The sequence below is a fragment of the Nyctereutes procyonoides genome, unplaced genomic scaffold, assembly GCF_905146905.1.
Source record: "Nyctereutes procyonoides isolate TBG_1078 unplaced genomic scaffold, NYPRO_anot_genome, whole genome shotgun sequence".
NCBI lineage: Eukaryota > Metazoa > Chordata > Mammalia > Carnivora > Canidae > Nyctereutes > Nyctereutes procyonoides.
In genome coordinates this window covers 37,317,534-37,335,318 of record NW_026575133.1, presented here as the reverse complement: position 1 = coordinate 37,335,318, position 17,785 = coordinate 37,317,534, and the positions used below count along the sequence as shown (strand labels likewise).

The window sequence follows — 17,785 nt, the reverse complement described above, 5'->3', positions numbered from 1 at the left end:
CCATCTACTACGTCTTCACCTTTCAGCCGCCCAGAGTATCTGCCAAAGCTTTCAATCATAGTTTTCCTTTTAAATGATCAAATCGCTGGGAAGTTGATCCCACTGAATCTTTCTTTGCCCAATATTTTGGCAGCTGTTATTACAAGTTAATAATTTTAAATCTTGCTCGTCAAATTTATGTCAAAGGGTCTTAGAATCATTTTGCCCCTCAGTCCTCTTCTTTGTGTGATGGATGAAACTTGGATGCTTTATTTCTCCAAAATATCTCCACTTCTGCAAGATATTTCTGTACCATCATTTTATTTTATTTTATTTTATTTATTTATTTTTTACAGAGAAAGAGCATGAGGTGGGGGGCAAGGCAAGAGAGGGAGAGAGAATCTCAAGCAGATTTCCCGCTGAGCAAGGAGCCCAACGCAGGGCTCGATCTCACGATCATGACCTGAGATGAAACCAAGAGTCAGATGCTCAACCAACTGAGCCGCGCAGGCACCCCTGTGTACATTCCTACTTAATGTTGCCAATTCTTTGAGTTTCATAGTGGTTTATCGTTATATTCCATCCAAAGCATTATTGCATACAGTCATTGCCACATGGGAACAGTGTTGATTCTGTAAATATAATCAGTGATGCTGTCACTATCTTGAAATTCTTAATAATGTTACCTTTGAGCATGTTTGGAGAGTGAAGTCCATAGGGACGACAGAGCATTTGCATGTGAGCCAAAGCTGGTCGAGCATGAACATAAAGTGCATGAAAAATAGTTGTTAGTTTTGTGCAGCCTTTCCACGATTTTAATAAGAACAACATACAAGCACATCTATGAGCTATGAAACACGAACTGCATGATTTCTCTGATTCCCCATGGGGGTTCGACGAACTTACGTCTCAATTTAAACCTGGCAGTGCACCATCTGAAGATGGAAGCTAAGATTCACGGCAGTCGTTTAAATTTTTAATTTTTCTTTACTTAGAGTCTTACTAAATAGCAGAAAGCACCACGAAAAGGTGAGGTACACTTCAGTCGGAGGAGAAAGCTTTGCATGATATGACCGCTAGGGTCCCCTCCCTTTTTTCCAACCAGGGTCCTGCATTTGCCATTGCTCTGGGCCTGCAGACTGTGCAGCCGGCCCTGCGGACTGTGCAGCCACCGGGTCTGTGGACTGTACAGTCGGGCCTTCGGACTGCGGACTGTGCAGCCGGGCCTGCGGACTGCACAGCCAGGCCTTCAGACTGTGCAGCCGGCCCTGCGGACTGTGCAGCCGTGTCTGCAGACTGTACAGTCGGGCCTTCGGACTGCGCAGCCGGGGCTGCAGACTGCAGCCAGACCTGCGGACTGTGCAGCCGGGCCTGCGGACTGTGCAGTCGGCCCTGCGGACTGTGCAGCCGGACCTGCGGACTGTGCAGCCGGGCCTGCGGACTGTTCAGTCGGACCTGTGGACTGTGCAGCCGGGTCTGCAAACTGTACAGCGGGCTGCAGACTGTGCAGCCGGCCCTGCGGACTGTGCAGCCGGACCTGTGGACTGTGCAGCCGGGCCTGCGGACTGTGCAGTCGGACCTGTGGACTGTGCAGCTGGGTCTGCAAACTGTACAGCCGGACCTGCAGACTGTGCAGCCGGGCCTTCGGACTGTGCAGCCGGCCTTGGACTGTGCAGCGGCCCTGCGGACTGTGCAGCTGGACCTGTGGACTGTGCAGCTGTGTCTGCAGACTGTACAGCCGGGCCTGCGGACCTTGCAGCCGGACCTGTGGACTGTGCAGCTGGGCCTTCGGACTGCGCAGCCGGACCTGTGGACTGTGCAGCTGTGTCTGCAGACTGTACAGCCGGACCTGCGGACTGTGCAGCCGGGCCTTCGGACTGTGCAGCCGGCCCTGCGGACTGTGCAGCTGGACCTGTGGACTGTGCAGCTGTGTCTGCAGACTGTACAGCGGCCTGCGGACTGTGCAGCTGTGTCTGCGGACTGTGCAGCCGGCCCTGCGGACTGTGCAGCTGGACCTGTGGACTGTGCAGCTGTGTCTGCAGACTGTACAGCCGGCCCTGCGGACTGTGCAGCTGTGTCTGCGGACTGTACAGCCGGCCTGCGGACTGTGCAGCCGGGCCTTCGGACTGCGCAGCCGGACCTGCAGACTGTGCAGCCAGACCTGCGGACTGCGCAGCCGGACCTGCACGCGAACAGAAGCCTCCGGGCCGGCGGTGACCCGAAGGGCAACCCGACAGCAAGTCACTGCAGACAGCGCCGCAGAGCAGCATCCGCCAGCGAGGAGCACCTCCCCGCCCCCCCCCAGGCCTCCGCAGCATGCCAGGGTCCCCAGCCCCGGGGAGCGGCCCAGCCAGGCGGGCTGCAGGGCGCAAGCCCGCACCGGACCCGTTTCAGAGCTCAGGAGCCTGGGGGTGCAGGCGGGGCTCGTGTGGGCGACCCCAGCCTCCGCGACCTCCCGCGGCGGAGACACCAGGCCGGGGCCGCTCCTCGCAGTGCGCATGCGTGTCAGGCCGCGCCGCGCACACCCCGCCCCTCCCGCCTCCGGCCGCGCGCTCGGGAAGCCGCTTCCCGCGAGGCCGCGCGGGTCCTCCAGAGCACCGAGAGCGCCGGCCAGCGCGGCGGCGACGACGCGCCGGAAGCGACGGCGCAGCTGCGCCTGGGCGCTCGGCGGCGACGGCCGCATACGTCATCGCGGGCGCGACGGCCCGAGGGACAGTCGTGGGTCGGCTCCGGTGAGGGCGCGGCGGCGGGACCGGCCGGGAAGATGCCAGTGGCGGTGATGGCGGAAGGCGCCTTCAGTTTCAAGAAGCTGCTGGATCAGTGCGAGAACCAGGAGCTCGAGGTGGCGGCTGGCGGCGCGCTGGCGGGGGGCCCCCGGGGCGGTGCCGGTCTCCAGGGTAACGGGGCCGGCGGGGCGCCGGGGACGCGGGGGTGCGCCCCGGGGGCTCCCTTTCCTTGCTTGCAGCTATTTAAGATTTTATTTAAGATTTTGTTTATTTATTCATGAGAGACAGAGAGAGAGAGAGAGAGGCAGAGACCCAGGCAGGGGGAGAAGCGGGCTCCATGCAGGGAGCCCAGGGCAGGACTCGAACCCAGGACCCTGGGGTCACGCCCTGAGCGGAAGGCAGATGCTCAGCCGCTGAGCCCCCGGCCCCCCCGGGCGTCCTCAGTTTACATATTCTTGTCCTTACGGAGACACAGGGGTTTGGAGGGACCTAGAAATCACAGGCGACGGCAGATCTGAACTCAATAGTGAGATTTTTAGTGTTTTGTCTCTTCTCGGAGCACTTTCTACATCTGCAGTTCTAAGTACTATAAGGTTTATCTTTTAGGTTGGTGTTAATAAAATCCTTTTTCTTTTCTTTTTAAGTGTAAGCGTAAATAAGGTATTTTTCATTTTTCTTTCTTTTCTTTTTTTTTTTTTTTTTTTTTTTTTTTTTTGGCCTTACAGGCTCCTGGAGGAATTGCCACTCCCCCCGTGTACGGTCAGCTCTTAGCTTTATATCTGCTCCACAATGACATGTAAGTACTTTTCTACCCAAAGCCGAGAGCAGTGGCTTCCTGAGGATTGTACAGAAATTACGCTTCGCGTCGGAAAGACATCAGCGAAACCCTAAGGCGCAAGGAGCTCTGTGCCTTTTATCGTAATACTTAATGCACCTGTTTCATGTGTTATCGGATAGTGCCAAGGCCCAGTCGTTTTAAAAATACGCTTGTTTTACGTATATTCTTTAAAAGCACATTCTAATTTGTTGTGAGAAACAGCAGTGTCAATAAAGTCCTTTAATTCTATTGACCTTTTTTGTTTTTGCTTTTTTTTGAGATTTTATTTATTTATTATAATGTTTCTTTTTTTTAAATTTTTATTTATTTATGATAGTCACACACACACACACACACAGAGAGAGAGAGAGAGAGGCAGAGACATAGGCAGAGGGAGAAGCAGGCTCCATGCACCAGGAGCCCGACGTTGGATTCGATCCCGGGTCTCCAGGATCACACCCTGGGCCAAAGGCAGGCGCCAAACCACTGCGCCACCCAGGGATCCCGAGATTTTATTTATTTATTAATGAGAGGCAGAGACACTGGCAGAGGGAGAAGCAGGCTCCATGCGGGGAGCCCAACGCGCGACTCAATCCCGGGTCTCCAGGATCAGGCCCTGGGCTGAAGGCAGCACTAAACCACTGAGCCACCCGGGCTGCTGGACCTTTCTTGTTTTTATAAAACCTCCATGGGTTCCTGTTAATTTCATATGTAATCAGTCAATCCAGAGAAACTGAAAGGGAAGATAGAGAAGGTCGAGAGGAATTTGTTTAATGACACGTATGAGATCCTTTGAAAGGTGTTGTTTTTAGTTATTCCTAATTCGTGCTCGTTGAAGAAAAGTCAGGAAGCGTAAGCGCACAGGAGTCCCTCTGGTGCTGCGAGTCGTCAGTAATTACTGTTAAGTGTTGTTTTAAATTCTATTCAAGCTCTTTGTTTCATATCTTTTAAAAAGTAGCCTCTGATTTCTGTTAGACATATACTGTCGATTTCATTTTCGTGATCCTGACATATGTTTGTTGTAGTTCAAGCTTTCAAAGTCTTGAAGTTTTGGTGGCTCTGCACTCATCGGTCAGAGGAGGGTTCATGATAAGGAGGAAAGCATGTGTATCACATACGTTGTCAGGAGACTCCAGAGCCTTGAAAGTATAGAGATTTGCCTATTTTTATCTATGAAGAAATGACCTACTTCAGTGTTTGTGTTTTTAGCATACCATTGCCTTAATTTAAGGTCTAGATCGTTAATTTAAAATGCACTATAAAGATGACAAAATATTACTTTGTAAAAGTATTTTATTACTTTTTATCTGAAAAGCTACTCTTCCCCTGGACAAATTCATATAAAACTAAATTTGACTCTATAAAATACAGAGTATTTTAAACTATACTTCTGTGTGTTTGCAGTAAGATCTAAAATTTTAAACATTTACCGAAGTGATTTTTTTTTTAATTGCTTATTGTTTTTTTTGGGGTGGGGGATGTAAATTAGGAATAATGCAAGATATCTTTGGAAGAGGATACCACCTGCTATAAAGTCTGTAAGTATTCTATAAGATTTCCTACTACTTGAATGTAGTAACTGCTTTCATTTAAATGGCAACATTGTAAACTTTTTAAAGTTTCTGTTTTCTTTCCTATGTGGTTCACAGAAATAGTTACTAAACTGGTATTAAAGTTTAAGGACAGATCTGCAAGTTTCCTCTAATCAGAAATTTAATTTCCCTTGGATAGTTCTAGAACTCTGTCTTCAGCTTCTTCTGATCACGTTAAGACACTTCATGTTAAGTGCCACTTTGCCTGGCAAACAACGGATATTTTACATAAAGGTTTGGTTTGGGTTTTGTTTTGCTTTTTTAACTGATTTGTGCAGTAATGGTATTTACTTTGAAATTGGTGTTATTTACAAGTATATCCTAAGAATGATTTTCACAGCATTAAGATTATTTTTGGTAATTAGGATTTCTGATTCCTTAGTTTGGATGGGAGATTAGATGAAACAAGCTCTTAAAATTTTCTTCCAAAATGGAATGAAATACATTTTTAATTTTACGGGATTCATTGTTTCTAGAATAAGTACAAAGTGAATTTTTTAAACATAGAATATTCACAGAATATTATCAAGAATTCACTTGAATTCTGTTCATTATTGATACTTAGCAGCAATTCATTTAGCATTTTTACTGTCTGTCTTCTCCAGACATTCTATTATATAAGATTGGCTTATTCCTCCAGCTTCATTGACTTAAAATAAAGAACTGTAAATTACACTCATAGTTTCAGAGACGTTCGTGGGAATTCGGTCCTGGGAGAGGCTACAGTGTATGACATTGACAGTCTATACTATTTGTCATTTTGCTATTACTTTTGCCAAAAAAGCATGCATATATATTTTACATGCGTGTATCTGGGAATATCTATATGATATTTATAGCATTTATGTATATATGAAATACAAGTACATTTTGAAGAAAGTTAATTCCCAGACTTAGTTCTGAAATATTTTTGGACAAGTGTTTTATGCTCTAATTTTCTCTTAGAATTTATATAAACCATACAAATAAATTTTGCATTACTGTCCACAGCACTTAAAAATCCTTTTGATAGTGATTGGGCTGAAGAAGCAATTATACCTCTTAAAAGAAATGCTGAGTTATGTTTTAAGATACAGTTGTTGGTAAAACTCCAAAGTGAATATACTCAAAGACAGTAATATTTATTGCAGGCAAATTCTGAACTTGGGGGAATTTGGTCAGTAGGACAGAGAATCTGGCAGAGAGATTTCCCTGGGATCTATACGACCATCAACGCACACCAGTGGTCTGAGACGGTCCAGCCAATCATGGAAGCACTTAGAGGTAGTGTTTCTTCGTGGTTAAGAATTAGATTAGACCTGTTCTCTAAGTGCTGTGATGTTGAAGTAAGTTAGCAGTGTGTTTTAAAAATACATATATTTCCTGCTAGGTGAATACAGCAGCTTTCAAAATTCTTTTGTAAGGATTTGCTATAATCGTGCTTCTTCATTTCATCCTGCTTGAGATTTTATCAGCAGTTAGGGGCTTCCCTGTCTCTCAACTTAATTCTAGATTGAGATTGCTCTTGTCAGTAAAAGGATTTTTTGCTACTAAAATGAAATCTTGTAATACTCTAACAAGCTCAAGGTATGTGGTGGTTAAGATTTTAAACCCCACGTATTTAAAAATAGAGACTGTGCTTTGGAGTCTGTTGGCTTCAGTCTTTGATAGGGGTGTCTCCAGCTTCTGGATTTGTACCTAGTCAGTTCAGTACACAGATGCTCAGATATTTTTCAATTGCTCTGAAAGGTTACAAGCCTCTGTGACATGGCACTGATGTGACAATGAAACTGGACCCAGCCTCTCTTTCTGTTCTTCTGCCCCTGACATTTGCTGGTTCACTCTTTTATAAATTCATACAGTGACCTCTTTTATGTTTTCAATCCTTATTTCCTAATGTTACCTTGTTGCTGTGGTAATGCCTGCCCTGACTGCCTTCCTGCTCTGGAGGAAGGAGTTTTTGAATAACTGTTCATCATTCTGGCAAGGGATATCATCTTTTCAGGGGGGCAGAAGGTGAAGGTTGCTTCTGAGATGTATCTAATTTCTCTTGGGATGGTAAAGCTGTATCAGCATAAAACAGAACAATGTAAGCGACAAAACAGGAGACACTTAGTTTAAAAGAATGAAGGAAGTGAGGGGTGCAGGGCCTGCTGGGTGGGAAGCCGGTGGGTGAAAGGGAGGAGGGTGGCATAAGGTAAGGGCAGTTTGGGATATTCCCACAGGAAACCGCCTTAGCCTCTTGACATAAGTCCGAGGAGGAATGAGTGTGGTGGTGGATTTTGTAGCATCTGGTTCCGTCTTAGGACTGTAGTGTGAGGGCGCAGCCCGCGTGCCCTTTCCCAGCAGCATACAGCAGGTTCATTGGCAGGACTGGGGCACAGATCTCGTGACTCATCCAGCTAGTGTTCACTGTGTGTCTTCATCGGGTATAGCGGTGTTTCCTCCCAGGGCCGCCTCTGCCTCCAGCTCCATTAGATTAAACACTCCTTTGGAGGCCGTCCAGTGGGCCTCTGGAACGCCGTGTAGCACAACATGGGGGAGTTTGGCCTCTGGAGTGTGTTTCTGGGATTCGTATCCTGATGCTGCCATCTGAGTGATCCTTCTGTACCTCATTTTTCTCAATGTAAAGTGGGATCATAAGTAGTATTTTTCTTGTGTTGTTAGAAATTAATACGTGTAAGCACTTACATGTGCTTGCTTCATTAATATGTATAAGCATTCATCTGTTCACCTGCAGTATTTGTGAACATATCCTGAGAATTTTACAAATCCCCAGACCCATGAATGGTAATGTCTCCCTCCATAAAATGCAACCTGCTGAAGGAAGTCTCATAGCATATTTGAATCACTGCTAAATTTAATATTAATAATTATTAATATTAATATTAATAATATTGAATCACTAATAAATTTGATATTTTGCTTTTTAATGTGTTACAAACTTTGTGTTTTCTAGATTGTTCTAAGTCTCATTCTCAGATCTCTTCCTTTCTGTTCTGAGTTAGTCACAGTCCTACCAGAAAATTGAAATGGCTTAACTGAACAGAGGCTAGTGAAAGAGGCAAAGGCAACCAGCAGAGGCCAGCAAAGCCCCAGGGGCTCACTGTGGACAGTAGCCATTCTTATTCTAGGCCCAAAGGGAGGAGGCCATGGAAAGGGGCTGCCCAGGAGCTGTCTGTGGATCAGCCAGCGCGAGGCAGGGAGGGCGCAGAGGAAGTACATTCACCTGACCTGTGGACACCTCCTCCACTACAGGTGCCGTGGGCAGTGGTGTCCAGACTCCCTGGAGTAGAAGGGCAGACATGGGTTTGAAAGTGCGGGACAGTCCCTCATCTTCCCTCTGTCTGTAGCACTTGCAACTGCTGGTAGATAATAGGTACTTGGAGGTATTGTTTACACCACCGAGTGAGCATGGGTATCCCCAGGACTTTGTCACATGGTGAATTGCTGCAGATGGTAGGTGCTGACTCTGTTCACTACACTTTCCAACTTGTTCTGATACACTCTCTCCTGAGACCATTTCCCAGGTCTTTAAGGGTCACACAGTGACTAGAATGTCCCCGAGTAGTTAAAAGCAGCCTGAGTTGTGTGGCCTTTGACTAACCCTGTGGAACTCTGTGCCTGTGACTTTGCTCCATCTGCCCACCCCCTTTGCCTCCCCATGTGCTTCTCTCCTGTTTGCCAGGCATGCCTCTGTTTCTCTCCTCTTCCTCTCCCATTGGCCTGTCTCTTCCATTCATTCCGTCTTGTTCTTCTCCCCATCTCCTCTCAATTGTAAAAATCTAACCAGAGTGCTTGAACTAAAGTTATTTTTAAAATTCAGTAGGCTTTCCGTGTGGGTACAGCTGTTGGTGCATGCTTAGATTTCCCTGTTTGCGTGCCCATGACCTTCATTCAGTAAGGGAAGCCTCCGTTATTGCCAAGGTGTTTCAAGTCCACCGTGAGGCCATGTGCTGAGCGATCGGTAGGACAGAGGAGAGAGAGTTGACTAGAGGCGTGGAAGCTGGAGGGGACATCAGGCTCAGAAGTGAGGACATGTGATGGAATGTCAGCGATCCTTAAGTATGAGGGGTCAAGGCCAAAGACTATGTCCTGGTGATATCTTTAACAAGCAAGTCTTCAGCTCATGACTTCCTTGTTTTTTTGGTTTTTTGTTTTTAAGATTTTTATGTATTAACGAGAGAAAGAGAGGCAGAGACACAGGCAGAGGGAGAAGCAGGCTCCCCGCAGGGAGCCTGATGTAGGACTTGATCCCTGGACTCCAGGATCATGCCCTGGGCCGAAGGCAGGTGCTTAACCACTAAGCCACTCAGGCGTCCCAGCACATGACTTCCTTAGAGAGGCTAGGCTCTTTGATTGAAAACGTATAAAAGCCCTCCTTCTGTAGAGAAGTTGAGGAAACCACAGAGTTGTGGAGCACTGTGTGCCATAGGAGGTGAAAACTAGCTTGTTAAATAGTGTAAACAGAGCTGGGAGTTTAGAGATGCAGTGAACTTCAGTGCTGCAGGAGGAGCTTGTAAACAGACGTGGGAGTCACAGAGAGCAGACACCACACAGCAACATAAACCCAGAGCCCAGAGATGAAAAGGTGTAAGGCTTGTCTGAGAGCTGGGGGCCTATTCGGGAGTAGAGGGTGCCTGAGAAGCTTGGTGTAGTTGTCAGGCAACGTCCCAGGAATGGAGAGAGGATTTTCAGTATATCATGGGGCTGTGTTGTACATAAACATTGGCAATTCAATGTGGAAAGTAAAATAGAATATTTGTAAGCATGTTGACAGCCAGGGGGAGGAGCCCTTGTGTTACTGCAAGAGCAGTGGGCAGGAAGATAGGCTAGCTGCACCTCGGTTCCTACCATTGACTTATCTCTGCCTCATTTCTGGAGTATTTAATGTGGGAATGTAAGCCTAGGGAACTCCCACATGTCATCTCTAGGGAGGTTTTGTTGCTGGAATTGTTTGCAGCCCACACACCTCCCCATTAGGCTCAGTCATTCAGGACTTGACGTTGGGATTTGAACCCAAATTAAGTCAAAGGTTCAGAGAAGGCTTGAAAGTTGGGAAGTGTTAATAAAAATTCAATTGCATGGGCAGCCCGGGTGGCTCAGTGGTTGAGCGTCTGCCTTCGGCCCAGGGCGTGATCCTGGAGACCCAGGATTGAGTCCCACACCAGGCTCCCTGCTTGGAGCCTGCTTCTTCCTCTGCCTGTGTCTCTGCCTCTCTCTCTCCGTGTCTCTCTCTCTCCCTGTCTCTTATGAATGAATGAATGAATGAATCTTAAAAAAATTCAGCTGCGTAAACTTGAAGATCTAATTGGGTTTATTAAGCAATCCTTGGTTTGGGCAGCATGCCATCGAGCAAGTAGAGGGGAGCTGTGAGGAGCTTGATTAAATGGCAGGTTTGCATAGGAAGGAACTTGGGGCAAGGACATTATTAGCAAAAGAAAAGGAAGGATGTTTCAGGCCAGGTCACCTCCCTTAAGGGTAGAGTAAGGAAAAAAAAAAAAGGGTAGAGTAAGGAATCTCCTTTCTGGGCGTTGAGGGTTTCCACGTGATCAGTAAATTCCCCACTGACCTCTTAAGACTATATTTCTAGATTGAAACTGTGTTAGGTATTAAGTCCCAGTTTGCTGAGGCATTTGGGACCTGTGGTTTTCTTGTTAACAGAAGAGCACTCTAGTTGCAAGGTTTGTTCTGCAGTTTCTAGGTGCGCTCCTATACAGAGACCCTGCTCACAAAGGACAGCTGATTACTGAAGTAGATCATTTCCACTTCTTTCAGTCCATGAAAGTGGAATTAAAAAAGAAAAACATGTATATAAAGATAAATTTACATACATAAATGTATTTAAATGAAATTTTCTTAGAGTTTGGGTCTTATGTATATTAACTTTTTTCCTTGTAAATTTCATTGTCCCTCCAAGAGAGATTTGCTGTCCGAGAGGAAGTACAAGAGATTGATTTGTTTATTCAGTAGTATCTGAGCACCTCTTCCGTGCCCGGCACAGGTGTCTGTATCTGTCAGCATTGAGCTCTTTGATCTAGTCTTGCTTAGAGAATTTAGACAAGGACAATCATGTAACTTAATCCTGTGTTAAAAATGCCAGCTCTTTTGGTTCACTGTCTGCCCCCCCTCCACTCCCACCTCAGATGCAACAAGAAGAAGAGCCTTTGCCCTGGTCTCTCAAGCCTACACCTCCATAATCGCCGACGACTTCGCGGCCTTTGTTGGGCTCCCTGTGGAGGAGGCTGTGAAAGGTATGTTGGGCTTACTTTTTACTTTGAACAAAGGTGGAAGGGTAAATTGTTGAAACAGGTTGGCTTTGGAATTTAGGTGGTGTTTGTTCCCTGGAAGGAATTATAAAACCTATGGGGTGCCACACTCCCAGAGGGTGTGGACAGGAAACATCCGGTCATCAAGCCAGTAGTGGCTCTGCCAAGGCATGGGGTAGGAGTCGCTGCAAAGGTAGGAGGAGAGATTTTATATAGACCTTACAGCACCTTGCAACCAGTTTCTTTACCAAATGAGTTAAGGAAAAACCATAGTAGAGCCTTCTGGGTTTTCAAGCGTGGATAAGAGATTTCAGATTCATATTTACTTTTAAAGCATTTTTTGCCAAAAGCAGTTAATGCTGTCTTAGAACACGAGCTTTGCAAAGGAGGACTTTGCCATTCTTATAAAGTCAGCGTTGGGCTATGTCTAGGAGGTGTACCCTCGTTGCATCTGATCATTCTAGCTCTTTCTTTATCAGAACCTCTTGGATATTTCTATAGTCATTTTTTGCCACAGTTCCGAGGACTTGATCCATGAGTATTTTCTACTTTTATTTCTAAGAACTTTGATGAAGACTTAAGTTAACAGTGGGCCTGTGAAATGGTGGGGTGCCCTCCCAAGGTGATTCCCAGGAAGGAGACTAGAGCCGCTGTTGACTGAGAGTGGGACGAGCAGGGAGGGATGTGGTGGGAACAGAGTTCCTGGAAGACGGGGACAAGGACGGTGTGAGAGGGCAAGGGAGCCTATGGAGAAGGCATTTGAGACAGCCCCAGGCAGCTCAGGTTACATCCGGTCTTAGAATTGGTACGGAATGTGAGATGCAAGAAAGTAGAGGGTGTACAGATTATTTGTTTTTGTTAAGTGTGCCAGGTGAGTAGCATTAAATTAATAATTCTTAAACTTTGTAATTTCTTTAAATTATCTGTTCCTCTGAATCAACATATTGATAAATGGGTTCTTTTAAAAAAAATTTTAATTGACCTCATGACTCACTTGTAGAAATCCTCATTTTACCTGTATTTGGTAAAGGTAGTCTCCTCTCACTGTCCCTTTTCAGCCCCTTTTTCCTCGATATTTCTCACCAGTAACTCTTACCCAGTGTCTCCAAATATGCTTTTGCATTTGGATTTCTCAGTGATGCCCAAACTAGCTCCTCCCCTTGGTAAATTGCTATCGAATGCTATATGTGCCTTGTAGCATTGTTTTACCGTAACTGACATTTTTGATTCTCTGACTAAAATAAGGCCACACCTTGTTCCTCAGTTTCCAAAGCCTACCACAATTTTAGATGCATAAAAGGCAGGTTAATGCAGTTCCTGGAGTAAATCATACTGTTGCTTATAAACATTTGTTTTGATTCATCTGGAAATTGATCTGTAGTTTATTACATACTAATAACATACCCCTGAGCCCTACTCTTAACTGACTGCCTGGGTCCGAGTCCTGTACCCTCCCAACCCCATACTAACTGCGTGACCCAGGACACGTCATAGGATTCCCCAAAATTCATTTTCCACAAGTTTAGTGATGGTTCTGAGTCCTACTTCATAGAGTTGTGTGGTGATGACCTGATACGATTGCTGTGGGACGGTGCGTACTGGCCAGGACTCAGTTTTGTCACTGGCATCAGCTTTGTTACTACTGATAGAGCAATTGGAGGCAGTGTCATGTACATCCTCCTTAGAGATGGAAGTGTTGTTTCCGGTATATTGACTAGATTAATACCGTATTGCACACTCTGGAAGACTGGTCATTTGCTAGGGATTGTATCAGCCTGATAGAGTAAAATGAGACTTTGATGCACATTTCAGAAATGTTTCAAAAGTAAGTCCATCTGAGAATGCTATCTATATAATCAACTTTTCTAGTAAAAATACACATTGTAGGGTAACCTGGACTTGTCAGATCCTCCATACAAGTAGTGCCATTGACAGATTGTGGATCTTGTAAATGAAAATTATAGTAACTTTTGGTTATTGCTTCATTTGTGTGTTAAATACATATCTGTAGGTATATTGGAACAAGGATGGCAAGCCGACTCTACCACAAGAATGGTTATGCCCAAAAAGCCAGGTAGGTGGAGCTCTTCATCCATATATGCACCATGGACCTCTTCTAAGACTACTTTAGTCTTTTAGACATTGAATTTGAGTAATTTGGTACTAAGGTTCTGCTGTGCTAGCAAATTGAAAGTAACTCAGTTAAGTATAGACCTGGAATGATAGACGCAGCAGAAAGGATTTTAAAGATCACCTAGTTTTACCTTGATTTCTAAAAAAAAAAAATTTTTTTTTAAGAACTGGGTTTCCAGGATCACACCCTGGGCTGAAGGCGGTGCTAAACCACTGAGCCACCCAGGGATCCCCCAATTTTTTTTTTTTTGTATAAGAAACTATATGGGTTTCTCATAATCCATATTACAACTTAATTCTTTTTTTTTTTTTAAAGATTTTATTTATTTATTCATGAGAGGCACAGGGGGGTGGGCAGAGACACAGGCAGAGGGAGAAGCAGGTTCCATGCAGGGAGCCCGATGTGGGACTCGATCCCGGGACTCCAGGATCATGCCCTGAGCCAAAGGCAGATATTTAACTGCTGAGCCACCTAGGGATCCCCCATCCTAATGATTTAACCTAAAATAATATACAGCCACATAAGAGGAAAGTTGGGACCAGGATGTCTCTCAATTTCAGTTCCCTGGACACCACCTGCCCCCGGGTATCTTTCTGCTTCTATTGGGGCAGACTGCTCTTTGGACTTGCCCAGCTGTTATCCTGGGGCTTCGCAAAGCTTTTCTGCTATTTTAGATTTCTTTTTTTTTTCTTTTTTTTTTTTTTTACCATATCCCAAATTTCTCCTTACCTTTGTATTTTTTTTTTATTAATTTTTATTGGTGTTCAATTTACCAACATACAGAATAACACCCAGTGCTCATCCCGACCAGTGTCCCCCTCAGTGCCCGTCACCCATTCACCCCCACCCCCCGCCTTCCTCCCCCTCCACCACCCCTAGTTCATTTCCCAGAGTTAGAAGTCTTTTTGTTCTGTCTCCCTTTCTGATATTTCCCACACATTTCTTCTCCCTTCCCTTACATTCCCCTTCACTATTATTCATATTCCCCAAATGAATGAGAACATACAATGTTTGTCCTTCTCCGATTGACTCACTTCACTCAGCATCATACCCTCCAGTTCCATCCACGTTGAAGCAAATGGTGGGTATTTGTCATTTCTAATGGCTGAGGAATATTCCATTGTATACATAAACCACATCTTCTTTATCCATTCATCTTTCGATGGGCACCGAGGCTCCTTCCACAGTTTGGCTATTGTGGACATGGCTGCTAGAAACATCGGGGTGCAGGTGTCCCGGCGTTTCATTGCATCTGAATCTTTGGGGTAAATCCCTAACAGTGCAATTGCTGGGTCGTAGGGCAGGTCTATTTTTAATTCTTTGAGGAACCTCCACACAGTTTTCCAGAGTGGCTGCACCAGTTCACACTTACAACTTAATTCTTACTAAGCATTAGTCTCCCATCCACTTATTTATGGGACCATTTCTAAGTGTGTTTATCCATATCTAAGTCATTGTCTTTTTAAAAAAATATCTTCTTTTTCTCCTTGTACTATAGCCGTGTAGACTCTTCTCTGAAACAAGATTTTCAGTGGCTTTAACTTTCACAGAATTAAGTTCTTTGGCCTTTTAAGGCTTAAATTGTTTGGCCTGCGCTTGTTGTCTCCATCTGAATTCCCAGCCCCTCAGTCCTCTTCCTGAAGTGAGCCATGCTCATTCCTGCGTGGGGGTCTCTCCTCCATTGGCAGGAGTGCCCTTTTATGCCGCGTCTTTGGAACTGGGCTTAATGCCACATCCATACACCCTCTCCCTCAACCAGAGTTCCTTCCACCTGCTCTGTGTTCCTATCATGTAGACAGTGTTGGCCCCTCAGCAAGGAATTCCTCAGATTTCAGTGGGCTCTGCCCTGGGAAGGTACAAGAGGTGGTGAGACCCGGTCCCAGCGGATCTCACTGCTGTAATGAGAAGATTTGCGTAATCTTATAGAGCATAACTGTTAACCGTTTGAGAAGTAAATGGTTGTAAATGCCATTACGTTACAAATGACATGTTCTGTGTGAAGGCTCTTCACAGTAACTCATATAAACTGGGCTGTTCATTTTCCTTAGTTGCAGGGGCCCTGGATGTGTCCTTTAACAGGTTTATTCCCTTATCAGGTACGTTATGTTTATATGCTCATTTAAAACATTTCATTGTTCTTTTTTTTTTTTTTTGTCACATGTCTCTGTTTTCCTTAGCTCCCACATTGTAAATGAAGAGATGAAATTCTGTATTTGCTGTTTATAATGATATATTTGGTTATAATAGAGAACGTGTGGGTTCCCCTCTGTAGTTCACCTTGAGGCCAGGGCACCTTCTGGCCCAGTCACGGAGCCTCCGTGGTGTCATGGGGGGAAGCCATGATGGGGCTTCTCACCAGCACTTCCTCGGAAGGCATCCCTGGGCTGACATGTGCTAAATTAAAAGTTGAAACTAAATTCCTTGATAGGTTCTTTGTGGTTTTTTGTTTTGTTTTGTTTTGTTCACTGACAATTTAATGCCCTCCTAGAGCACTGCATGGCACAGGGTAAGCACTGGGTGATTGGTTATTCACTGAATATCATGTCAGGTGGGTATATGTCCTTCCAGGAAGAGCTGTGCTCTCTCAAGAGAGGTGTTGCTTGTTAACCTGGAAACTTCAACAAAGCTGGACATGCCTTTGCTCCCCGTTGAGAAAAACTCATCAAAGTTGAAACTTTGCTTGTTTTTCAAAATGTCCAAAATCAATAAGAAAGTTTCTTTATTGTTAAATGACAGGCCTGGAAGGGTGTGGGTGGCAGGGCCCAGGTGCTGTCACATGGGGTCTAACTTTAGTCTCTTTCTGTTTCACTTGCAGAGCCCGCCCCAGTGCCCCCAATCCCCAATGAGCAGCAGTTAGCCAGACTGACCGATTATGTGGCTTTCCTCGAAAACTGATGTATCATTCTGAGTCCAAGATCCACCTTCAGAATCCTGTATACTGACAGATATAGAAATGTAAAATTTTTATTTTCAATTTATTGGATGGATGAAGCACCTCAGCATTCCTTACTGAGTATGTGATAAAAATACATATATAAAGTATATTATTATATATTTTGTCCTTAAACATTATGCTGAATAGTTGTTGAAACAATTCTCATTTTGTAATATTTGACAATTTGGATGGAGCCCGTCAGTATTATGCAGTTTATATTTCCTAGTGACTGACTGATAAAACAGCTCTCCTGCTTCATGTAGGTCAGTGGTTGACAGCTGTTTGCCCCTGCCCCAGCATACAGCACACCCCATCGGCACTGATGGTTGATAGTTGCGGTGATTCCTTTGGGGTTTGAGAAGGACTGTCCCCGGAGACAGTCTCTGAGCTGCCAGGGATTCTGATGCACCCTCTTCAGAGAATATGCTCTCCTTTCTCCTCACCTCCTGAATATCACTCTTACAGAATGCTGAAGTGTAGCTGAGGAACAGAAGACCACTTCCTCAGTGAACCAGTTTGTTAACTTCGATTTTTTTCCTGATAGTGTGAGTACATCCATTGCTGGCAGTGGAGGGCTTGCCATGAAAATGCAACTATTTAAGACCTTCAGGAGAAATATTAGGTGTAATGCTCCTTTCAAAAGAAGGGAATATTAGGGTGGAATGCATTATATTGGCAAGGAAGCTATTAAGATAAGTGATCCACTTTGTACAACTGTCTTGCAGCCTACTGGTTGCTTATTTTTATCCTTTGGTTCAAGTTCTGCCTTTTGGAGAAATACCGAACAAGTCTTGCAGTTTTTGTGTGATGCCCTCTGAATATTTGGAGATGTTTATTGTATCTTCAGGTTAAAAGCCCCCCTGCTTCATTTATTCTGCATTTGTTCAATAAATATTTAATTGAATCCGCTGTTTCATCTGAGATAGTTTCTAGAAATTTCACTCTCCTGGTGTTTCTGTGGATACATTCTAGTTTGCCATTTTTTCAATATACAAATGTCCTACTTGAGTAGAAATGACATATATAGTGGTGATTGTATGATTCCGGTTTTTGTTCATTTTAAATACATTTTTCAATTATTAACATTTGTGGAAATACCTTTTAAATTAACAGTTTATTGAACTCAGATGTCTAAGTCATGTTGTTAAAACTCCCTTGTTTTACAGTTGAGGAAATGGAAATTCAAGAAGCAAGAGGATCAATAGCTAGAAAGTGATGATGCCAGTTATTGAACTTCCAGGTATTAAGTACAAATTGTATCCATGGGCCTTATTTTAAATAGATTGGAATCAACTGAATTGTTCATTAATAGAGGACGAGGTGAATAAACGATAGCATTCAGTGCTGTGCTGTG

General features: G+C 44.8%; 1 protein-coding gene across 1 annotated transcript; it reads left to right on the top strand.

The window, feature by feature from the left end:
• The first annotated feature begins 2,664 nt into the window (after positions 1 to 2,664).
• On the top strand, positions 2,665 to 17,335 carry COPS8 (COP9 signalosome subunit 8). Its single transcript, XM_055300509.1, has 8 exons — positions 2,665 to 2,821; positions 3,431 to 3,501; positions 5,012 to 5,060; positions 6,245 to 6,377; positions 11,240 to 11,347; positions 13,374 to 13,436; positions 15,545 to 15,592; positions 16,312 to 17,335. Exons 1-8 carry the CDS (start codon positions 2,744 to 2,746, stop codon positions 16,389 to 16,391), a joined length of 630 nt encoding a protein of 209 aa, XP_055156484.1. The 5' UTR covers positions 2,665 to 2,743; the 3' UTR covers positions 16,392 to 17,335.
• The last annotated feature ends 450 nt before the right edge of the window (positions 17,336 to 17,785 follow it).

Coding starts and splice junctions, on each gene's coding strand:
- COPS8 (XM_055300509.1), top strand. CDS start 2,744: ATGCCAGTGGCGGTGATGGCGGAAGGCGCCTTCAGTTTCAAGAAGCTG. Junction 6,378..11,239: donor AATCATGGAAGCACTTAGAG/GTAGTGTTTCTT, acceptor CTCCCACCTCAG/ATGCAACAAGAAGAAGAGCC. Junction 13,437..15,544: donor GGTTATGCCCAAAAAGCCAG/GTAGGTGGAGCT, acceptor CATTTTCCTTAG/TTGCAGGGGCCCTGGATGTG.